The sequence below is a fragment of the Leptodactylus fuscus genome, chromosome 11 (assembly GCF_031893055.1).
Source record: "Leptodactylus fuscus isolate aLepFus1 chromosome 11, aLepFus1.hap2, whole genome shotgun sequence".
NCBI lineage: Eukaryota > Metazoa > Chordata > Amphibia > Anura > Leptodactylidae > Leptodactylus > Leptodactylus fuscus.
This window is the reverse complement of record NC_134275.1, coordinates 39598295-39624104: the sequence shown is the minus strand read 5'-3', so window position 1 is coordinate 39624104 and position 25810 is coordinate 39598295. Positions and strand designations below refer to the sequence as shown.

At 40.8% G+C, this 25810-nt stretch overlaps 1 protein-coding gene across 1 annotated transcript; it reads right to left on the bottom strand.

Annotated features, from left to right (window-relative positions):
• Positions 1-2609: 2609 nt before the first annotated feature.
• Positions 2610-24590, bottom strand: ADAMTS13 (ADAM metallopeptidase with thrombospondin type 1 motif 13). The gene is made up of 32 exons (XM_075260873.1): positions 24513-24590; positions 21387-21450; positions 20858-21117; positions 20631-20769; positions 20325-20473; positions 19908-19991; positions 18598-18722; positions 18226-18372; positions 17971-18105; positions 17649-17799; positions 17168-17272; positions 16913-17064; positions 16098-16161; positions 15795-15921; positions 14899-15044; positions 14380-14500; positions 13919-13999; positions 13340-13521; positions 13119-13254; positions 12896-13025; positions 12428-12607; positions 11534-11723; positions 11340-11451; positions 10299-10428; positions 9320-9499; positions 8528-8713; positions 7510-7714; positions 7067-7325; positions 6273-6437; positions 5474-5650; positions 3273-3451; positions 2610-2798 (listed from the first exon to the last, which is right to left on the bottom strand). Exons 1-32 carry the CDS (start codon positions 24588-24590, stop codon positions 2610-2612), a joined length of 4728 nt encoding a protein of 1575 aa, XP_075116974.1.
• Positions 24591-25810: the final 1220 nt, after the last annotated feature.

Below are 25810 nucleotides of genomic sequence, written 5' to 3'. Positions count from 1 at the left end.
AATTAATGGAAAAAATAGAGCATGCCCAATTTTTTATTATGGGCTCCACCCAACTAGGTCATGTGAATAAGCTCTTTGTTGGATCAGGAAAAAAAAATTGGAATAAATTAAGAAAAAATATCTAGATATTGCCGTTACTTAATTGGTATGGCGACCCCTGGTATTGTTAAGATTCCCTCTCAGAATGTCCACCTAATGTATCCCTTACCAGTGGTCGCACATGCTCAGTGGCTCATCCAGGCAGAATCTCTTGTACAGGAAGTGGACAAAAAAATGGAAAGACGTTGAAAAATCATCAAAATATCTTTTAATATTGTGTTGGTCCACCTTTTGCGGCAAATACAGCCGCAATTCTCCGAGGTATTCATACAAATTGTGGATTGTTTCCAAAGGAATTTTAGCCCATTCTTCAGTTAAAGCACCCTCCAGTTCTTTTAGAGACGATGGTGGTGGAAATCGACTTCTTCTAATAATGTTGAAGTTTGGTGATTGTGTTGCCAGATGAGATACTGAACTTCATTAGAATGTTCCTTGTGCTATTCTTTAACAATTCTTGCTCTATGGATTGGTGCATTAACATCTTGAAAGATGGCATCCCCCTCTGGAAACAGTTCTTGAACCATATGATGAATTTGGTCGTCCTAAATAATGATGGCTGTTAATTCTTCCATGAAGGGAAATCATTGGCCTGGCGTATTTCGTAGAAATCGCACCACAGATCATCACTGAACCCCCACCATGTTTGAGGTTGGGAGAAGGCAGTCTGGATGAAATGATTCTTTTGGCTGTCTCCAAACGTAAACACGGCCAGAGATCGGAAAAAGGGTAAAAGATGATTTGTCAGAGAAAATCCCATTTTGCCACTGCTCGAGGGACCATTTCTGGTGGTTTCTACACCACTCTAAATGCTTTGAAACATTTGTCTTTGAGAGCAGAGGTTTTCTAATTGCAGCTCTTCCGTGGAATCCAGATTTGTGAAGCTCCCTCCGAACAGTTTTTGTGGAAACTGGGTTCTGTACGTGTCTATTGATCTCTGCAGTGATTTTATGAGCTATGGTCTTGCGATCCGCTCTAACAATTCGATTTAGAGTCCGACGGTCTCTCTCAGACAACTTCGACTTTCGACCAGACCTGTGCTTGGCTGAGGATGTTTTACCTTCTCTTTCAAAAGCAGTCATTACTTTTGAGACATTACCTCTTGAAACGCCAAACATTCGGGCACTTTCTGTTACACTAGTGCCTGCCATTCGAGCACCAATTTGGCCTCTTTGAATGTCTGAGAGGTCTGCCATTTCTAGAAGGTTATAACCAATTTCCTTAATTTTTTTTTTTTTTTTTTAAAAAGGTAGTTTCAAAAAACATTTCAAATAGAATTAAAAAACTTAAATTAAATATGTAAAGTTTTGATTGATTTGAACATGTTCAAACATTATGATGCCAAAAAGTCAAGTGTTTCCATTTTTTTGTCCACCCCCTGTATATGAGAAGCAAAATGATTTGTGTAATCGTGCAGCCTGATAATAGGAATCAGAACTAGAAGCTTTGTCTTTCGATCAGATGGTCATTTGTGAGATGAAATCTAAGCAGCAGGAGACTCCAAAAGAAGTGGGTAACAGCAATATCTAAATTTCTAAAGACTTTCAATTGAGATACTATGTTTTATGTGGTATGGTAAAGATACCGTCACTTAAAGAGGACCTTTTATCAGATTGGGCACAGGCAGTTCTATATACTGCTGGAAAGCTGACAGTGCGCTGAATTCAGCGCACTGTCGGCTTTCCCGATCTGTGCCCCGGGTAAAGAGCTATCGGTCCCGGTACCGTAGTGCTTTAGTGTCAGAAGGGCGTTTCTGACACTTAGCCAGGGATGCCCTTCTGCCCAGCAGCGCTTATCGCGCTGTACTGTGGAGCGGGGAGGAACGCCCCCTCCCTCTCCTGATAATACTCGTCTATGGACAAGCTGTGTGAGCAGAGGGAAGGGGGCGTTCCTCCCTGCTCCACAGTACAGTGCGATAGGCGCTGCTGGGCAGAAGGGCGTCCCTGGCTAAGTGTCAGAAACGCCCTTCTGACTGTAAAGCGCTACGGTACCGGGACCGATAGCGCTTTACCCGGGGCACAGATCGGGAAAGCCGACAGTGCGCTGAATTCAGCGCACTGTCAGCTTTCCAGCAGTATATAGAACTGCCTGTGCCCAATCTGATGAAAGGTCCTCTTTAAGGTATTTCAGATTTTTGATGTGAAGAGACAGAGGCATGTTGGACTTCAAAGTCTGAATCATAGTTAAAGGAACAAAATTTTCGCAGTACAGAATATTTCAGTAGTGGTGTGTGCTTATATGGTGGGAGGCCTGCACGCTCATGGGCAGTGTCAGAGAAAGGAGGCACCGGCGAACTATAGACTGATGTGACACTCAAGTAAATCCTTTCATGTACGGTAATTCTATTAAATCACAAAAAAAAAATTCAATACAATGAAAAAAATTATTACAAATGTGCAGATTATCAGACTATAAGAAAAGCAATATAAATATGTCCAAAGGAACTTGTCAGCAAAACAAAAAGTTTTGCTCTAATCTGCGGCCAGGTATAGGATGGATAGGAAATAAATCCACTAAGTGCTGCCCGCCTGCGTCTTTGCCTGTCTGCCTCTCTCCCTTGCCCAGTACTGAGCCCGGAAGCTAACTCGGTCTTGTGAGAAGTCTCCATTGAATTCAATCTCCACTTGGCTTCCTAGAGATTCCCAGTAAAATAAGTTATTCCCATGGAAGGCGGTGGGCTTTAAGGTTTTCATGTCACGTATCTGAAAAGTATAATGTGAAATGTTAAGATTGTGAGAACCTTCTTAATGTGTAGCAGTATTATTAATGCATTGTATAGCACTGTAGAATAGTATGGGCAAAAATGGGCAAATGCCTGGGGCCTGTACATTTTAGGGATCTCTAACTACTGAACTACTGCTTTGAAAGTTCAATGGATATGATAATGTAATGTACTGTATGGCATTTTAAGTAGGAATTTACATGGTAGTGCTATGTGTAGACGGTGTTTGTTGCATTTTTGTTATAGTATGGCAGTATAATTTAGACAATGTAAGGTATAATTATTTGTGAAGTATTATAGTAGTATAACTCATGATGTTACTTATTTTCCTCCATGAAGGTACTTGAAGTTTTATGGACTGCCGAATACCTCCACAACGGCGTACTCTATGTCAGGTAAATCACCATTTTGCCTATTTGAAAATCCGTACTAAAATGTATGAGAAGCTACTCACCAGGATATAATTTGAGTGTGTCTCATTGTGTCCTGAATTCAAATCCATGTATAGGGCATGGATAGCTATGGTGAACCTTGGGGGAACATCGATAAAAACACGACATGCTGGGGAGCCTGACTTCAATTGCACAGGATTCTGTATGTCTCCTTGCATCCCAAAAAGTTGGAGATCACAGTCTGCAAGAAACATCATGACAGTTAAGGTGATTTTACAGTTAGAACTGAGTGAGCCTCTTCAAGGGGTTTTCCTGGCGTTGAATTTTGATGACCTTTCCTTAGGGTGGGAAAAAAATATGCAAATCTATTCTCCAGGATGTAATTAGGAGAACAGTGCACTCTGTATGCCGCCCTCTAGAGGGCAGCATCCTTAACATCATGCATGACTCAGTTAAAAAATCTAATATCATGATGCGGATTTAATTGCCAAATTACATCCTGGAGAATAGATATGCATATTTTTTACCCAGAATCCCTAGCAGAGCAGAAATGACTTTTAAGTCTCTGTTCTGCCTATGTAGGCACACACTCCCTGATGTGTACGATTATCCCATGACTTAGGGGATACAAATTGTATAGTGGATACATTAATAATAATAATAATAATAATAATAATAATAAATTTTATTTATATAGCGCCAACATATTCCGCAGCGCTGTACAATTTGTAGGGTTCAAATCCAGACAGAAAGATACATTACAAAGAAAATCATTTCACACAATGGGACTGAGGGCCCTGCTCGCAAGAGCTTACAATCTATAAGGTAGAGGGGGTGACACAAGAGGTAGCAGGGGCGGCATTGCTTATGCAGAGGTCAGACACTTTTGTAATAGAGGTGACTGTCATTGCATAAACATAAGACTTTATGAGCAGTTGACAGTCGTATCCTGTAACATGTGGATGGAGCTTGGACAGATAAAGTTATCCTTAGATGACATCATATCATGTGGGAAGTGTGGGAGCGGAGACAGAGGAGGGTTAAGGGTTTATGTTAGACATTGTGATAGGCCTGTCTGAAAAGATGCGTCTTTAGTTTGCGTTTGAAACTGTAGAAATTGGGAGTTAATCTGATTGTCCGGGGTAGAGCATTCCAGAGAAGTGGTGCAGCTCGGGAGAAGTCTTGTATACGAGCATGGGAGGTTCTGATAATAGAGGATGTAAGTGTTAGGTCATTGAGTGAGCGGAGAGCACGGGTTGGGCGGTAGACAGAGATGAGGGAGGAAATGTAGGGAGGGGCGGCATTATGGAGAGCTTTGTATAGGGGATACATTGTATAGTGGCTGTAATTGGTATAATGGCTGTATAGTGGCTGTAATTGGTATTGCAATTCAGCCCCATTCACTTGAATAGGACTAAGGGCTCGTTCACATCTGCGTTGTAGGGTCCTTATTGCAGGTTTCCGTTTCCTGCATAAAACAGATGCAGGAGACGGAAACCTGCAGGAGACTTTCTCACCCATTCATTTGAATGGGTGAGAAAGCTGTCCGGCCGTGCGCGGCAGTGAGCGTTTCGCGCTCTCCGCCGCGAAACCGGGTTTTATAATCCGGACACAGAGTCGGACATGCACTACTCTGTGTCCGGATAAAAAAATCCGGTTTCGCGGCGGAGAGCCTAAAACGCTCACCGCCGCACACGGCCGGACCCGGTCTATGGTTTCCGTCTTCTGCCATGCAGAAGACGGAAACCATAGTACGGAGACCCTGAACGCAGGTGTGAACCCAGCGTAAGCTGTTTCTGTACCTCCTGACTAAGATATGTGACGTCACTGGCCCATGAAGTGAAAGCAGTGCTCACCTGAGTACTTCTGCCACTTTGAGCTTATCTTTGAGGACCTGGGTGTCAGACCCCCACCAATTAGATATTGGTCACCTATCCTAGGAATAGGTGACCAATATTCAACTCCCAGAACATTGTGAAAAAACTGTATTGGGGCCCGGTGGCTTCAAGATATGCCACTTATTTGGTTCTTGAATGCTGGACTACTGCAATTCATGTAAGATATTCTTGATATGGAAAATAACATCTAGAAACTTATATATAAAATAATTTATCATTAATAACTTAGTCATTTCCAAATAGATTTTCATGTAATTCTCATGCACCACCCTAACCGCCCCACCTCCCGCCAAGCTCTCACAGAGGAAAAATGTTTTTCAGGATTTTCCTAATGTTAGAAAGGCTAGATGTCACTGCTCTAATACCTTGGTGGTAGTTTTCTGTGGCTGATCTGCTCCAGTACTCAAGGGCTATACCATTGCCAGGATAAATTTGGCGCTGTCTCACTGTTAGGGTGTTTGATCTTGCAGTCACGGTCACTGAAGAGAGTCGGGTACATGACTTTCTCCACATGGCTCTGCCATAAAACAGCAGCAGTTCTTCTATGGACAATAGAAGAAAAAGCAGTACTGTATAGCTTATGTGATTATATACTTGAAGAAATTATCTCTCTAAAACATATATATTTATACATATATATAACAAATAAAAAATAAATTTAAAAAATAATAAAATTAAGTGAATGAAGGAAAGAGAAATGTAAATACCGTCAATATTTGGTGTGACCTTTGCCTTCCATCACGTCTTTTCGTACTTGCAGATAGTTTTCGCAGAATTCGGCAGGTTGGTTGTTCCAACCGCCATCTTGGAGAACTAAGCACAGAAGGATGTAGGCTTGCTCTAATCCTTCTGCCTCTTCATCTCATCCCATACAGATTGTATGATGTTTAGATCAGGGATATATCTGTGGAGGTCATATCATCACTTCCAGGGCTCTTCCTCCAAAAGTAGAAGGTCACACCAAATATTGATGGAACTTACATTTCTCTTTTTTCTTCATTTATTTCATTTTGGTAATTGACAAACATGAACTATTAATACTTCTATTTCGGAAGCATTCTTCCTTTGTAGCGTTTTTTCACACCTGCCTTAAAATTTTGCACATCATTATACATGTAAAAGTATTAATGATTAATTCTTGTAATCTCCATTGAAGAAACTTACTGGCTGTGCAATTGAGGGAACTTGAGAGGACTTTGACAACAACCACCTCTCCGAGTGGACGTCCAATTGAGAATATGCAGTCTTTATCAAGCAGGCCAGTTGTATTTATTACTCCGGATGCATTCATGAAGAGATGCCCACATACATCTGCATGAGACAACAATACTAGTGAGGAGGAACAACCTAAGAAACCTAGCCCCACCATAATAACCACATACATATAGGCTAATTAATAATACATTACTATTTCTATAGCAATATCTTTTTTTTATTGGTCTAGTGTGTTCTGCAAAATTTCAGATTGCCTAGCAACCTCTTGACTTCTGACTTCCTTGACTGTCTTGAAGTGGTGAGGACCTCTGGTGGGTTATTCTGAACCGAAACATGGATAAATGTCATCGGTCCATCCACAAATAACTCTTAAAACCCTGTACAAGCTGGCATGAAGATTTTGTTGATCTTATTAACAGATCGTATGGTTCTTCAATGACTAAAGTAGATTCCTCTCATTGAGATTTACAAAAAAAAAAATCTTTCCTCATGCAACACTTTTCACATCTTCCAATATGGTGACCATACTTGGCCCGATTCCTGCATGATGAGTGAACCTCATCTTCTAGTTGTAACAGAGTGAGACCATACATGATCAGATGGAGGACACTGTTCTGAATGACTATCATGATATTACCCAATATATGTTGTGGAAACATATACTGGTTCTCACGACTCAACTATACACTGGATAATCTAGTCTGTGTACAAAGCAATACTCAAACTACAATTACCATTTCCACCTTCATCATCCATAGGCTTCAGAAGATCTCCAGCTTTAAAATGAGGTCTCTGGTTAGGGGTAGCAGATGTCACCTGGGTCAATGCCATGCCTGGTTGGAAAGTCTGTGTATCCAAGTGGCAGGGTTTCTCTGAACATCCTCTCAGGGTTATAGGTTTGGGGGAATTCAGACAGAATGTGGGGCTCACTTGCTGAAGGGTCTTAGAATTAATGCAAAATTCTTGACGTCTTTGGATGCCATTTCCACACGTAACCGAGCACTACAGTTGAGAATACATTAATTACATAGAGTTTACTTATTTTAATCCTTTCGCAAAGCAGAGTCCCATTCTTGATGGGTTTACCGAAATACAGAACCCTAACCCTTCTAGGCTTGAGAGCTCTCAGTCATCTCCACTTCCAAAACCAATTCCTATTATTACAGGATACTTTGTTACTTCATACCTGTGTCCAGGCCCCCACATTCCATGTGTAGAAGCAACTAGCGATAAAACAAGGGATAACAGAGAGAGGTCTTTCATGAGACTGGCAAGACGTTGCATCTACTTCATTCTCTGTTCCGGACGCTGTCTCCATACATGACACCTTCTGCTTGGATATTCCATAACCACAAGCTGCAGAACATGGACTGGTTTCCACCACTCGCCACCTGATAGTCAGTGAGAAGACAACATTCAGCTTCACAAATATTCCAACAATATATCTACAAATTGGCTAGGACTCCACAGAGGCATTCAAAGTCTTCCTCTTCCTGGTCCTTTATGTGATTGTTTTTAACTTGAGGTGGTGACCTCAAGGCGTCTTATGTTTTTGGGTTACCTTGGTCTTCCTGGTTAACCATGATGAGTTAATTTATGTCAAAACATCATGAAACCCACCTCATACTTGTTTAAAAGGGTCAGATTTTAGCTAATCTGGGGTAAGACCAGTTTTGCTCTTCAAGAATTTGAAAGGAAAAGTTTGACTAAATTGGAGGCGATGAATTCAGGAGCACAACTAGCGGCTCCTGGACCCTGGTGTAAAATCGCAGCTTGGACCCCCCCTCCCCCATGCAAATACTCCTCACCACTGTCTGCCGTCTTTCATTCATACTTTGCACACAACATTTCCATTTCTCTTTCCTTTGCTATCTGTGCCCAGACCGCCATGAGCACATCTTGTATATACAATTATATATACAATATGCATGTTCCTGGCACATAAGTTCATTCCACAGTCTCAGTGTGTGCCGTGCTGTTTCACAGTCACAATGATAATATATAGGTCTAATGTCACAATACAGCATTGTGGTCCTATGCTACATGATGCAGAGCAAATGCAGAGACAACTTTACATGCCCAGTTACTGGATCAACCCATCTGACGTAGGAACCAATCCTGATAAAAGATGTTCTATAGGAGATAACAATTGCCCTGTATTTTGCATTATAAACATGTAGAGAAGTTATTTGCACAATGTATACCTAGGGGGGCATGGTTGTTGGTTGCAGGGTTCCTGCTCTTGAGGATGAGGCAGATGCTGACAGTCATTATCTGGCACTATTTTTTCTTCAGTTTCTGCTTCCTCGGATGCTTTGGTACAATATAGAACTCTCTGTAAGATACCGCCACCGCAACTTACACTACAAGATCCTGTTTTATAGCGCCACCTGGGAAAGAAGATAGCACAACATATTAGAGGATTTCAAGTAACAGTTTTTCCCAGAAACGGTATTCCCATATTCCCACCTCTTCGATCCGTATCTATTTCAAGAATGGGGTCCCCAACAAGCATCCCACCTGGTAAGGTGGCTGTATCTATTCACTTCTATATGGGTTAATATGCATGTTTTCCTTTGTAAGTTCAGCCATTTCTGCTGCAGACTTTTTCAGCCAAAAGGTACTGAAAGTGAAGTAGTATGCTACCCACTGCCATTGTCAAACATATTAGCTCATGCAGAGGTGATTTTTCTATCATCAGGTCATACAATGTTCTTTTCCCTCTCAGCTCTGCCACTATAGCAGATTATTTGGGCTCATCCAAAATTTTAAGAGATGGCAAGAACATCTCCACAAGCAAGGATGTGGGAGTTCAACCTCAGGATAATGGGAAGGTAATGGGGGAAAATAAGAATCATGATTAACTATCTCAGGTAGATAGGACTCTCAAGGTGTGAGTCAACACTATAAGGGTGGCCCATTTTAACCTATGCTATAGGGCCTCCTGAAAAGGGCAATCAAATCGTCATAGTCAGCTTATATATGACCATTACTACCGGACAGGACAGGGCTCCATTGCACACTCTTTTGTGGAGTTGGGACGTGGGATTCGGCTGCATTTGGCATGAGGCAATTGATGGGTGATGTCAGTGTGCTTCCTCACACAAGTCACAGAGAGCGGAATTATTCCTCTTCCACAAGTCACAGGACATGGGGACAACTCTTTCACTTCCCATCTGTAGGCCAAAAAAAAAAAAAAGATAACTGTTAGAATTATGATATACATGTAAATAGTAATAATAATGGGGTGCAGAATTAGCAGGTGCGCACAGCATTGAGGAGGAGTTGTGTGCTGTTATAGCTGGCAAAGGACTTAGAACCAGGGCTGTAGAATCAGTACGCCAAAGCTCTCACTCCAACTCATCTGTTTTTCCACAACCTGCCCCAACTCCTTTATAAATGGCCATGGTCAGTCAGATCCTCTAATTCACGAAAAAAAAAAAAACTAGGTATGGATTCCTATGAAAGTAAATAAGTAACAAACTATGCATCTAATGATTTGTACATTATTAATAACTACGGTATATTATAATTAAAAATAATAATTTTATTTTGATGCTGAAACTTTTTTCTCTTCCACCAAAACCTAACCGTTAGTCCAACTGCACAGCCCTATGTAGATCCACAAAGAAAATTATTTTTCTTACCTGAACCAGTATTCAGGTTGCCAGATGCAGACACAAATAGCAATGCTATTTGAGAGACCTATGCACAAGATTTTTGGCTATTCTCCCCTGTTGAAATGACTGTACTCAGGGCAATGGTTTAATACAAATAATACTGCTACAGTCTAATATACTGTGGTGCTAAGACAACATTGCCTTATAGTTATAATGTACCATGTAGTGCCCAAATAATGTGACCCATTCTACTAGTACATTAACAACCTGCCTGGGCCTCTTCCTTTATTCTGATGTAATGACTAGTGTGGTTGGAAGCAGCAAATAAACTATGAAATACATAGGATTTCATTACTCTGGAGGGCAGCTCTGAGGATGACACGACTTGTGTTGTGACTCCGGCTTCAAAGTTTGGTTGCAATTTTCCTCCAAAGTCTCTTCTTTGGCATGAAAGTCAACGCAAATATAGTGGAGCTCTGAAATACCTGAGAGAGAGAGGATATAATTACGGTAGGTGTATTGCTAGGATATGCCATATCTTTATGAATGGTGGTGGTCTGATCTCTGGGAACCCCACCAATCTAGACAATGAAGGGACCACAATGCTTACGGCTCGTTCACACGTGAGCCCAGGGGAGGTTTTTGACAGCGGATTTCACGTCAAAAACCTCCCCTTACAATGGTGGTCTATGTAGACCGCCAGGCTTCTTTTTTCCGCTAGCGGCGGGCTTCTGCTAGCAGAGAAAAGAAGCGACCTGCCATATCTTCAGACGGAAGCCGCACGGGTTGAGCCGCGCGGCTTCCACCCCCTCATTCATTTGAGCCGACAGCGGAGGGGAAAGCTGCGACCGCGATGGTCGCGGCAGGCAGGTTTGACCAGAGAGAGACGCGGCTCGCCGCGTCTCTCTCGGTGTCAAAACCCGTGCGGGCAAAACCCCTCTGGCTCTTCACTACCCCCCCCCCCCTTTGCCCACTGTTTTCCCTACACAGTGGGGCCCACTTCTCTAGCCCCCACTGTTTTCGAGCAATCGATGCTGTTCATTTTGGTGTCTGATTTGTATATGATTTGTACTGTCAGGAGGGCGGTGTCAGGCAGGAGCAGGCGAGGGGTGATTCTGAGCTGTGACATTGCTGCCTCTGATTGGATCTCTGCATTACACTTTCGGCCTGACACTGCTCTTCTGACATCTGTTCTGAGTTTAAATAGCATATCAAGCATCAAAACTAATTAAACTTGTTGCTCTGGAAGGGTGGGAGCTAGAGAGAAAATTCCAGCTGCTGGAGAGGCATCACACAGATTCCAAGAACTTGGTTGAGGTTGTGAAAGCTTCTCTTTAAGATCTATTGACAACCAAGGACTTCCATAACTAATATCAAAACATTCAGAAACAAATACCTGTTCCACAAGTGACAGAGCATTTTCCCTGGACTGGGCTCCAAACATAAATGTCTGTTCTGTTGAATGGGGTGTTCATGAGATGGGTATCTGTGTTCACTGAGGGGGCAATCTTTAGGGTAAGAAAAGAACCAACATCAAAAATCTACTTGGCATAATATGGCATCTCAGCTTCAGCTGGACATTACACTTACTTTATCCCATCCGACAGGACATACACTGACCACACACTGGACCAGGGTTTTTGGTTGCTCCTGTCCTAAGCAATTCGAGTCATCAATGATGGCTTTCAAGCCAAACTGTGACTGCACACAAGAAACGTTACGCTTTGCCAGGCCTGATCCACAAACCACTGAGCAAGGACCTGGCTCCGACACTTCCCACCTACAAACAGAAAAGAAGAGCTAAATTACCTCTTTCCCACCATTGCCATATGTGGCTATTTTTATTTTTTATTTTTTTATTAAAAACTTTTCATGGATTTAAGGGATGTTCTAGTTAGAACAAGTTTCCCCTAACCAAAGTGCCCACCGAGAAAACCTATTCATACAGTGGACACCTCTTCATTTATTTGTTGGGGACTGCCAGAGCTAGCAGAATGGAGGTACAGCATGTGTATATTAAATGTACCGTATTTAGTTCTATAGTTATCCTCCAGATACTGATTTCTCTGCTATTGTTGGATGGTGGTTATGGACTGTTTCCATGTTTGATCTGTAGAAGTGTTGTTGTGCAATTATTCTTTATGTACTATCCTTTATGTTTTATACACTTTTTCAATAAACTGAATTAAAAAAGGAACGTCTATGGTTGAGCAGAAAAGTGTAACCAAATCAATAAGATAGGCAACGGGCCTGGTTCCTTTACCACATAAGAAGCACCTAATCTTTGCCATGTTTTTCTACTGGTCTACACTTGCTACAACCATTCCAGGACGAGAGTATTTGGAAAAACTAAAAGTGTAAAGACACTTTCTGACTTCCGGTTTCTTTCAACATGGTATAATTGCAGATTAAAATATCGCGTAGAAGACTGAACTACAGTATCAGGAAACTGGCACTTATAATAAGTCCTGTATAAGAAACTACCTTGCAGGACAAGCCTCTGGATGACAGGTAGCGAAGGCTTCAGGTCTAGGTGTGCTGACACAATACTGGTCGGATACAATTGTCTCTGTATCATGTTTCTTTTGGACACAGTCTACTGTCCTCCTCATGATTCCCCCTCCACAGGAGACTGAACATGTTGAAGTCACTTTCACATCCCACCTAGAAATGAAGAAAAAAGTCAGCTTGAAAAAAGTTGCCATCTACCTTAGTTGCCATTTCCGCTTAGCGGAGTGTACACGTGTTCTCAATAGAGAGAGGGGAATAAGGCCACCAGGCAACTCTGAAATCCAACACATCCAATCCTCTTTACACATTAGATGGTGGACCAGTCCCTTCAAAGTCCTCAGTTTTGGTCGATATTCATCTAATGTGTATGACCACCTTACTTCTTGGTCTATAAAGCCTTCAGAGATCTCAATGGACATATTAGGAAGTTAAACTACATACCTTGGAGGGCAAGGATCATCTCCACAGGGCTCCTTAGTGGATCTGATAGACTCAGAATTATTACATAGCTTGGATTCGACCATTTCTTGGAGTGTATGGTCAAAGCATTCGTAGAACACCATTCGAACACCTGCAGAGAAGGGATGTTTATACATAATCCATACATAAATTTGGATTAAAAAAATTATGAAGTTTTTAATTTCAGTGCGTCCATAATTGCTACCTCCACCACAAGTAGATGAGCACGGTCCCTGCACAGGCATCCATGCATAAGAATGGTCCTCTTTAGGAACATAATAACTGTATACAATGTCTGGATTTGTAATCTCTCCATATTCCGGCCCATATTTTCTGTAGACCTATAAAAATGAATAACATCAAAATCCAATTCCAATAGTTCATTCCATGGTGCGTCAGTTTCATTCAGGCCATGCTAAATCCTACCTGTATCTTTATTTCTGATGTGGTTGGCCCATCAATACTGATTTTTTCCTGATGAGGAAGCTTCTCTGGAGTAAGGAGGAGACTGTACTGGATCTGGTCATCTTCCAAGACTGAAGGATAGGTGACGTTTAGGGAGATACTTTTCTTTCCAGCTACAATGTAGTCTGAATTTTCTTTAACAGCTGAACAAAAATTGAAAAAAGTTTGAAGTTTTTAGTTTTTTTTTCTACATTTATGGTTTGCAATATCTGCAATATCAGTTCTTGGACATATTATGGCTTCCTCACTGAGGACTGGTTGAAACTTAATGGGGCGATCCCTAGTGGAAACACTCCATCTGAAGCTTCAGGATAAAGACTACTATCGTCTACTGAATGGGTGGAGTTTAATCCAACATGTCCATCCAATGTGCAAAGTTCTAAACTACAACATGGATATGTCCTTCTTCTTACCGTATTGTTTGGCTGAACCAGAGATTTGGATTATGACCACAAAAGTACAAAAATATCTTGACCTGTTTAGTAAGTGCCGGACACAATATCAGAGGATTAGAGGGTTGATGTCAAAAGATTTGCTTACCCAGATGTGTGAAAAGAGGCTTTCGGTTTTTCACTTGTATTGTCATGGATCCCACAGGAAGTGTTAGAAAGGTGATGTATACTGCAACACAACAAAATATGCCAAATTTATAGCAGCTCCAAAACTCAATCAATGGTTTATGTACCTTTAAAGGTAGTCCAAAAATTGTGAAGGAGGGATTGCCAGATCATTTACGTATTGATGGTATCAAAATGCAAAGGCATTTTCTTAGAATGATGCCTCCTATAGAGAATGGAGTTGGCAATGTGAATGAGCAGCTAGAAGGTGATGGTCCTTTCTTCTGGATGTACACCCTGGGTGTAGAGTAGACCCTATACAAATCATATCACATAAGCATTGTAATATAAAGTTTCCCCTACTAGTGCCTTGTACCTACTGTCAATACCACAATCTACACGATACAAGATGTGATGTCATTCTGTGCATTTCTTGTCACTCACCACCAGCTGTGCCTTCAGTGAAGGTCCCATTGACTCTACTGCAGGTGGTGTTGTCTCCACCGCACACTCCGCACTGGTCCATCTCCATCCCAGAGTCCATGACTCCATCACAGCCAAAAACCTGATCAAGACACCTGCATTACATACAGGGTAATTTCATAAGGATCACTTCCTACCTACTCCAGGCATTAACCTATACTTTTTTAAAGGTAACACTAGAGAAGACGTTTTCTGTTACAATTTACATATTTCCCATGATCCATTGACTACAACCTGTACTCTGTCTACTCTTCTAAATGTTGTTCTGGCCACAAATATAATTTGGTACAGCTTGCATGCATAGGTTATCCTAAGACTACCCTAGTCCTGAGTCTATCATGTCACAGGGTCATAAAAATTGCTGCACCTTTGACCCAGTGTTTTGCACTCATTTAGCTAAAATGTGCCTCATATTGTATGGTCTATACACGTCTAACAATCTATGTCCCAAAATATGGGTTTTAATTCTTTGGTTCCTACCTTACATCTTCCAGCTACACACAGATGGAAAGCAGAATTTGTTTCAACACCTGGCTCACACCGCGTACCATCTATAAATGAGTCTCCTCGTTTCACCATGAAGTTCTGCCCCTGAGCACGGCACATGTGCTGGCACAATGTATCTCCTGAGGAACAGACAATACAAGTATGGTCAACTTTTGCTGGAAACTGAGTCAAGCTGTTTGGGTCCAGCCCATACATATAGATCAGTTGAGATGTGGAACTATGATATGAAGTGTGTACTAGAGATGATGTGAAGCTGTGCATCAATGTGTTTATAGAGATGTGCACTATATACAGAATATATATATATATATATATATATATATATATATATATATATATATTTATATATATATATATATATATTAGAGCAACAGTAGACATGTTGGATCTACGTAGCTGTGTACAAAAGTGGGGCGTCACACTGCTATATATAACAATGGGATTTCTCAGTTGTAAAGTAAGGGTATATTCACACATGGCAAAGTTGTTGGAGACATTTTTTCGACTGCTTGATTCATTTAAATGGGGCTAAAATAACCTAATTCAGATGAATGGAACCAATTTTCAGTTGAGGAAATTTCTGCTGCAAATCTTTCATGTGTGACTAGACGGTAATGAAGCTGTACCAGTAGGGTTTTATTCAGAGCAGGCCTAAAAATATTTTTGGAGCTTTCTATTCATCTGAAAAATACTTTTTTTAAAATCCATATTTACTCCACCATTACTATATATGTGTCATTTATGTATGTGACATTGCACATGATGACGTCATCAGTCTTGTGATATGAAGGCAGATGCTGCTTAATATGTTTAGGACGTTACAATTAATTATGTATTTTAGTAAGGATCAAACAAAACCTCTCCCTTACCGTGTGCAAACCCAGCCACCGACGTCCAGTGGTAGTAAGAGGCCTGACCTTGGGAGAGGAAGAGCGGCTTATCATCAGTGGCTGAACATTGCTCTGTCATGAACTTTAGTTGTGTCGTGTCACAGGCCTGAAACAATCCATACAGTCAGTGGTATGGCAGTGATCTCCAACCTGAGGTTTCCAGCTGTTGTGAGACCACAACTTCCAGCACAATGGAGGGTCACAGGCTGGAGGCCGCTTTGATACATCATATTTTTTATTTTAATTCTATATAGTAAATTCAGGGAAAATCCTGTACCCTACCTCTATATTACACATCTCAGCCTGGATACTCGGTCCGTCGCAGTTACGTCCTCCAAATGCAGGTCTGCGGAAAGGACAAGTCCAAATTACAGCGCAGAATAGGAATTATATTGAACAATTTAACTCTACCCAAAATTTCATAGTTACGGTTCTTAAAGGGAATTTTCAGAATTATAGTATGCATGGCCTACCTGTAGGCTAGGTCATCAATATCAGATTAGTGGGGTCTGACTCTTAGCACTCAACTGTATGGAGCGGTCCCCATTGAGTGACTGGATCACCAAGGTTACCCCACCAATCTAAGAATAGACCATCAGTATAGTAACCATGGAACAAAACTTCAGTTTTGAGAGCAAACCTGTCCACAGTCGTTTGTGAAACAAGATGACATTGGTGGGAATCCAAAACAAGGGACCCTGGTAATCTTTAAAGAGTAAGCCACCTAGTAATGTTCAGAAGACATGTCATAGATCACAGAAGATCACATTGGTGGTATTTGAAAGTCTATGACCTTAGGGCTGCAGCTTATTGTAGAGTACCTAACCCCTTTTGGACACAGACTCCACATGTGATCTAATAACACAATTTTAAGACAAAGCAGAACATCATTTTTGGTGGGTGTATTGTCTTGTAGGAAACTTCCATTAATACACCTTTTCATTGTTCATTTACACAGTGATGGAAATCTATGACTAGCAACATTGGGAATGCTAAAGAGTAGCATCGTATTAGTTACTGAGGATCAACTTCTCATATATCTATATGACATAGCTAAAGTTACTTTGGATTAACAACCCCTTTAACTAGTGTCTTACCTTGGGTTATTGCATTGACGTTTCCTGACTATTACTCCTCCTCCACAACTCCGGGAACAGGAAGTAAAACCACTCCAACTAGACCAGACTCCATGGACCACTGATACTGGATTCAATTCCTCAAGAGAAGTACAGCGACCTTTGTGACACCACTAAGGAAAGAACAAACAGGAACCTTAAAATCTACAACGGTCTACAACTGGTGACTACTGAGCTAGAATGGCGACCCCACTGGCTGCAATTCCAAAATTTTACCTTGTTTTCCCCACACTCGGTGCCATCAAGCAAAGGGACAAGAAGACGGTTGCAGCTAGTCCGATCTTGTTGACTGACGTGGCAAGAGAGGACGCTGCATTTATCCTGCATGAAAGTGACACAAGCAATTCCTAAAGCTGTCAATGCTGTACTGAAAACATAGAAGACAAGAGTGTGGACCTACAAAGGAAATGTCTGCAGTGCCCAAAATTTTAGGCAACTGTCATATAAAGCAAAAATACATACTGATAAATATTTAAAAAAGGAAATAGAGGAAGTAATGCATTACATGACTACAGTGTTCGACTTTAACCATGGTATGTAATTTGTAGCCATGTAGTTTGTAACCATAGAAGCCGTATTCACAAAATAGTAGATTTTTTTTTTTTAATCAAGGCTGTTTACAGAGTTGCTTTTATTTTTAAAAAATATTAGATGCCTCAGAGCAATAAACAACAAAAGTAAAATAATCTCTCCCTACCAGATCATTACGGGAAAATGTGCAGGCCAGGGCTGAGCTCCCAAATGCAATTTTACATTGTTCATCTGCTCCATAGTATAGACCAGGTTTCCAGCCAGGGATACTGCTCTCTAATGCTGGGAGATCATCAATACAGTTTGCTCCTTCACTGCTGCAAGGAAATATAGACAATTACATTGCGTAAAGTAATAATTCCGTGGGTTTCAATTATGATAATACATTAGGTTTGCCTGCATGCCTATGTAAACCACAAATGACATGTCAGGATATCACAAATTGGACCAAAAAGAGACACTGTTTTTGATAATGAAGGGCTATGTACCTGAGAAATTGTAGGAACTGCTCTCTACTGCAATCCGACCATGTCAGGTGGACATTGTTGTGGCTTCCCTCAGTCGCCATGATCTTCCCGCTGCCACTGCAGCTGTTTCCTGTCCCATCATGATTTATTCCAAAACTGCAGACAAGAGAATGAAAATATCATGGCCAAGACCAACCTAAAGATTTCAATACTAAGTATGTAACCACCTATGTCCATATTTACAGGTTTACATTTTTATGTATTAGTCTTTGTCACCTGTGTCCTATTTCGTGAGCTATGGTGATCCCCAGATCAAATCCCGTGTCTTCAGTAATGACGCAACTCCAAGAGGAGGAACAGGCCCCTCCTAACTGGGTGACCCCACGTACTTGCTTGTTTCCATCAGGTAACTCAAGGTCAAACCTTCAAAAAGACATTGTATTTTCATAAATTTTTGTGCTTTCTGTAGAAAGCATTTTTTTCTCCACATATGATGGGTTGATAAGGGTTACAGATCTTCTCCCCAGATATAAAAATGGAGTACAGCACTAATCACATTTTCACAATCTCGATAGACTAACTAGCTTTAAAGGGTTTGGTTTGATTAGAAAAAAAAAAACCTCAAAGGAGCTAGAAATATTTTTATACCTTGTGATGTAAAGGACCAGATCGGCGTGTTGTGGGTCGGAGTCACTAAGAGGATTCAGGGTTTTACTCCACTCACAGACGCTCACAAGGGAGGACATAAGGTTGGCAGTGATCTGGATACCAGCCTGATTGATAAAAAAGTAAGTATAAAATAAACAAAAAGTGTAAAACATCCTAATCCTATTGGTTTTATCACCTAGGGTGCCGTACATGCACTAGTAGGCTGACCTGAGATCCATTAAAGGGGTTGTCCCATCACAAGGATCCTATCTATACCTCTTGTTAATGTGGATGTAAGACTTTTCCTAAATACACTGCTTCAGCAAAACTGCTTTGTTTGTCCACTATCTTACTTTATTCAATTCATTGTTGACACAGCCCTTGACTTATCTGCTCAAAAGTCAAGTGATAGGGGCCACACGGTGGCTCAGTGGTTAGCACTGCAGCCTTGCAGCGCTGGAGTCCTGGTGTTCAAATCCCACCATGGGCAAAAAACCATCTGCAAGGAGTTTGTATGTTCTCCCCGTGTTTGCATGGATTTCCATCCCACATTCCAAAAAAAGACATACTGATAGGGAAAAATGTACATTGTGAGCTCTACGTGGGGCTCACAATCTACATAAAAAAAAAAAAAGTCAAGTGATGTATCTGCCTGCTCTCAGGGGGGGAGGGAGGAGAGGCTAAGTGCACGGGAGCGAGCCTGTGTTTCTAGCTATTCCTGTGTCTACACCACGTGACCTACCTCCCTGCTCTCAGATAGGGGAGAGGAGCTGCTTTCATTTTTGAACTCGTCTTCTGTTCCCCCAGTTATCAGGTTAGCTAATACAATTGTGTTCATTATGGCAGAGACAGGCAGTCTCTGTATGTAACACAGAATGGAGTTGCTCCTGCCTGCACTTCATAGTCCAATATTGTGCATATAGTGTTATTTGAGGACCTTTGATGACATCACAGGCCTTTCAGCCGCCCCATAGGATCACGCTATGCACTGGGCGGAGCGGCACGTTAATTTGGGGGTGGAGCTAATCGGCAGGTTGCATGTGAAACCCCGCCCACCAAATGACGCAAGAAACCAGGAAGAAATAAGATTTTACAGCAGTGAAGACTGGTGAGTATGCGACATGGGAATACCCCTTTAAGCTGTAGGATTGTCAGGCAGATGTTAGATCCTCTTCAAGCCAAAGATAACTAGAATTGGTGTTCAAGAGTCCCCTATACACTCTCCCAACCAGAACAATAACCGAAGATTAACTACAGAAAAGTTAGTCGTCCAAACTAATATACATATAGTCTAGGCCAGACCTCATTACCTCTGACTTAGTCAGAATGATCATTTTCACCAGATGGACACGGAGAGTGGCACCAAGCGAGACATCTCTCAGTAATTCTGACCCCTGTAAAACAACATGCAAACATTTAACGTCACGATGCCTTGGTGAATCATTCTAGAACTGTAGGGGTTATAGCATCTTTGTAAATTTGACATTATAGACATATAGCGAATTTCACAAATTGAAATGTGGATGGGGTAAAATCAAGTAAAGCTAAAGTAGCTTTTCCTAATCACTTCTAACTCTAGCAAGCACTAATAGATCTTCACATTGAATGTGAAGGCGATAAACCCACTGCCAAACCATTTGGTGGCAACTTGTCTCCATTTGAAGCTAAAGTATTGGGCATGTAAAATTGTAATAGTCTAGTGCTTCCCTCAACCAAAATCTACGTACAATATTGAGGTTGGTGAGGATGTATCTCTCTGTGTCCTCCTGGTGGTACTGGTAGACGTCATGACCCACGACCACTAGAAGTTCCAAATGTTTCACACCAAAAACAGCTCTTTTTCTTAGCTGGTGGACACGACGAACATTCAGTAACTCTAACAGAGGAGTGAAGAAGAAATGCAAAGTAATATTGTAGAATCATATTGGACTAAGTTGGATAAAAGTTAACTAAAGTGGTCTCCAACATCTAATTCCACAACCACTGGAGGGCTATAGATTGGAGGACACTGGTCTAAATCATTTGTCTTCTACCTTTGTTTTCCTTGGATACATTGCCAACTCGAAAGATTATATGAGTGTTCCAAGGTTCCGGCTCGTGACTTAGTAGCAAATGTGACTTCTTTATAGGCTGGATGGAAAATTGCTCCTTGTCCATGATGAGAAACCCACGCTAAAAGAAGAAGATGAAAGATGACCTTGATGAACTGAGACATTTTATCTACAGGCACATAGGATCAATGTATATGAATTTAACCCACTATTTCTCCTTCACAATACGAAATCACAGATCTCAATCCTTCAGGATGCAGAACGGTTCCCACCGACCCACAGGATTTTTGGTGAAGATGATGTAGGGTGGCATTTAGAAAAAGTTCTGTAGTAATAAATCTTTCTCCCTCTGTAAAGGTGAAGATGTAATTTTGCTGTGATGTATGTAGGGTACAAACATTCACCGAGCAAAACATCTTGGGGACTTCTTTGCAGTTGCACGTCAGATTACCCAGATCCACATCAGAGGCTGGATACAAAAAGTAAATAAAAAAAAAACAAAACACAATACTAAACTTAAATTACAGTAGATGTACTTCAACAAATAAAATAAAATCTCTAAAAATATCCCCGCAGTTGCAGGAAACAATATTATTTTGACAGGTGTTTTTACAACCCAAGATGACAAAATGTTTGCTGTACGCATTGTATTAAATTTATTTGAAGCCAGTTGTCTTACAAAAACAAAAAAAATACAATATAAACAAATATATCACATCCGTATTTTTATAAGGTTACCTGCCACATGTTCCTTTCCAAAATACCAAATTAGATCTTCAGGGTGTAAGGCTTTCAAAAACATCTACAAATATTGAAGAGTATATGAGACAACAAATAAAACACACTTTTTAATAATTGATAAATTAGTAGAACAAAGAGATGAATCTTTAGTTTCGTTAACAACATCTTAGTTTTTTTTAATCCCCACCATTAAAGAGACATATTTTTAGCTAAAGTTCCATCGACCTTGACGTACCAGGGCTTGTTTGTTTTGGGTTTTTTTTATTCAAAAGTTTTATTTATTTTCAAAAAATGATAATACAGAAATCGTATGAACTGTCGCTTACAGAGTGTATAGAATTAGAACAACACACAATCAGCAGAAGTTCAATATTCACAAGGGCGTAAAATAGAAAACATTACAAAGTCGTCAAATAGGCAGCATTTCAAAATCACAGACAGTAAAGGGAAAGGTGAAAGAGGACATAGACAAAGAAGGAACATTGAGGAGACGTAAGACAAGAGACAAAGACCGAGGGAGGGGGCCAGGGCTTGTTTTTTGTGAAAGAAGTTTATTGTAGAACATAATGAAAAACTTTTTGAATTATTTTTGCACAGTGGATTGAAAAAAAACAGCAATTACCCATTTAATGGGGATTTTTTTTCCTAGAGATTAGTATAATTATGGCAATACCAATTTTTTTTCTCAAGGGACCCTGTCAGATTTTTGAGACACTAAACCGCCCACAGGTCCTTTGATCAATGACTTAGTGTTCCATATAGCCCTATTCTAACACTGTCGGTGACTGTAATTTATTATTATTATTATTATTATTATTACTATTATTATTATATTTTTTGATCTTTTCTTACAAGATTCTTGCTATTCCCAGTGCATGTACAGTTCTTTACTGAACCTAGAGGAATACACCATGGCTTCATTGTGCATGTGCCTAACTCTATTGGGAAGCTTTTTTTGGAGGCTGATTTTGAGGCGGATTCAGCGTCAAAATCAGCGCCAAAAAACTCTGTGTGCACTGACCCTTACCCTGCTTTATGTAAGAGTTGCACAAGTGCCGTGAGCATTAGAGATGTGTGCAGGAGGCTCATCCATCTTTAGATAAGTCTAAAGGTTTTTATGTAAATTGCTGCCATGAATAGCATTAGGATTTGGCTATTTGGGACACTGAGCCACCAGCCCATAAGGATCGATGCATGGTTTAGTATCTAAAAAGTCGGTGAGAGGTTTTTTTTAAAAAAAAAATTTCTTGTGAGACCCATAACTATTTTAGGGTGCATTCACACTGAGTAAACGCTAGCTTATTTTGTAGAGTAAAATTACACTTGTAAATTTTGCTATCCCATTGACTTCAATGATATTTTTTTACAAGTGTAAAAATACGCCTGTAAAAAATACGCCTGTAAAAATACGCCTGTAAAAATACGCCTGTAAAATGTCATTGAAGTCAATGGGATAGCAAAATTTACAAGTGTAATTTTACTTTACAAAATAAGCTAGCGTTTACTCAGTGTGAATGCACCCTTATGTTGCAGTAAATGAATGGATTGTTTTATTTGGGATGAGCTGTGGTTTGTATAAGGGCTCGTTCACATCTGCGTTGTCCTCTCCGTACTGCAGGTTTCTGTTTCCTGCATAAAACAGAGCAGGATACGGAAACCTGCAGGAGTCTCCGCTGTCCGGCCGTGAGCGGCGGTGAGCGTTTTGCGCGCTCCGCCGCGAAACCGGGTTTTTTAATCCGGACACAGAGTCGGATATGCAGTACTCTGTGTCCGGATTAAAAAATCCGGTTTCGCGGCGGAGAGCCTAAAACGCTCACAGCCGCTCACGGCCGGACCCGGAAAGCACAGAACGGAGAGTAGAACGCAGGTGTTAACCTAGCGTCAGTACTATTTTAGCGTACATATGATTTTTTTTCCTCCTTTTTTTTTTTTCTAGAAAAGATAACATCTAAGGGGTTAAATGACTGGTATCAGAGTTAGGCTCCGTTCCCATGGAGTAATGCGCTGCTCATTTAGACACATAATCACGTGTCAGAGCGAGGCGCTTCAAAACACATCCCATTGACTTCAATAGGTGCCAACTTACGCAAGCTTCCCATTGAAATCAATGGGTTATAAAGCCTCCCATTGATTTGAATGTGTAGTGCGCGTAAGCCAGCACAAATTGAAATCAATGGGATCTGTTTTGAAGCGCCTCGCTCTGACACGTGTTTACGTGTCTAAATAAGCGGTGTGTTACTCCGTCGGAACGGGGCCTTATTTCTGATCCCAGCTGTTGCTGGGGGGTGTCGGGTCTAATTTGTTAAGAGGCCATTTCATGTGAAAATAGAGTGAAATATAGAGAATAAAGACAGTCCCTATAGGATAGTCTTGGGAAGGGACTAAAATCACCCTAAAGCCTAATACAGGGTCACCGCTCTACATAGCCAATGCTCTGACCGGAAGCTCACCCTAGTTCAGGGTCCGTCCCTAATTAACCCTTTCCAACAATTTATATATGCCAAAATAAGAAGGGCTAGTAAAACACACAATAAATTATATATTGATTGCTCTTTTTGGATTAAGTGAGCAACATTTTCTAATTTGTGAAGCACTGACAGGAACACAGCTTCCACCCCTTCTTCCCCACCTGAAAAAGCGTGGGAATTGACAGCCTGTTTAGTGTCAGTAGTAAATGGCAGCAAGTGTTCAATCTCTCTGCAGCACCACCACAGGGCAAATGTCAAATTACACATTTCTTATTATACACAGTGGGATGTCCAGGTAACATACAAACATAATGGGGCCTTCAGTGGTAGAGATGCTCTTCATGTAGGCACCCAGACAAAGGTCTTTACATTTAGGCTTTTTTACAGAAATCACTAAAAAAATCATTTAAATTGATAATGTAAAAATATTTCAAACACATGAAAATGATTTTACAAATATATTTTTTTACATTTTTAAATATTTTTTGAAGGCTGAAAGATCTCATAAAATAGGGTTTTAAAAAAATCAATACAGCTCTAATGCATTTCACCGCTTCTAGCACAACCTGATCTGAAGACAAGGGTCATATTCCAAAAGCTTGCTGTCCTAAGCAAAATGTAAACACGTGCAGCAGAAATCTCATAAAAATAGTACCTCTGATGTCCTCCATGGCACAGAGAGCCCGGGGAAGGGCACAAGTACTACCAGGAATAGGAAAAGAGGTTGGACCATAGTTGCCAGGAGAAGATAGGTGTTGTTTGAAGATTTTGTCAACCAGTGGATCTGAACAAGACCAAACCTAAAATACACCTTTGGTTGTTGATTGATCACAGAGGAGGACTGGAGGCAGGGAATTCCGGGGGAGTGAGGGATATGTGTGCAGGGGGCTGGACATGGCTGGACAGCGGAAGACTGTACAATTTGTATTGTAACTATTTGTAAAGAACGAGAATATTGACCAACTGTTCAAAAGTAAAATAAACTGATATAGTCTTTAAAGGGTTTGTACACCCCTGAACACACTTTTAATTATAGAATAGCCTACCTAAAATTCTGTAAATACCTTATCCTGATCGTGAGTTATATCCTATATTATACTCTAGATTCACTATTCTGCTGGTATAGTCACTGTGTACATACATTACATTACTTATCCTGTACTGATACTGAGTTACATCCTGTATTATACTCCAGAGCTGCGCTCACTATTCTGCTGGTGCAGTCACTGTGTACATACATTACATTACTTATCCTGTACTGATCCTGAGTTACATCCTGTATTATACTCCAGAGCTGCACTCACTATTCTGCTGGTACAGTCACTGTGTACATACATTACATTACTTATCCTGTACTGATCCTGAGTTACATCCTGTATTATACTCCAGAGCTGCACTCACTATTCTGCTGGTACAGTCACTGTGTACATACATTACTTATCCTGTACTGATCCTGAGTTATATCCTGTATTATACTCCAGAGCTGCACTCACTATTCTGCTGGTACAGTCACTGTGTACATACATTACATTACTTATCCTGTACTGATCCTGAGTTACATCCTGTATTATACTCCAGAGCTGCACTCACTATTCTGCTGGTACAGTCACTGTGTACATACATTACTTATCCTGTACTGATCCTGAGTTATATCCTGTATTATACTCCAGAGCTGCACTCACTATTCTGCTGGTACAGTCACTGTGTACATACATTACATTACTTATCCTGTACTGATCCTGAGTTACATCCTGTATTATACTCCAGAGCTGCACTCACTATTCTGCTGGTACAGTCACTGTGTACATACATTACTTATCCTGTACTGATCCTGAGTTATATCCTGTATTATACTCCAGAGCTGCACTCACTATTCTGCTGGTACAGTCACTGTGTACATACATTACATTACTTATCCTGTACTGATCCTGAGTTACATCCTGTATTATACTC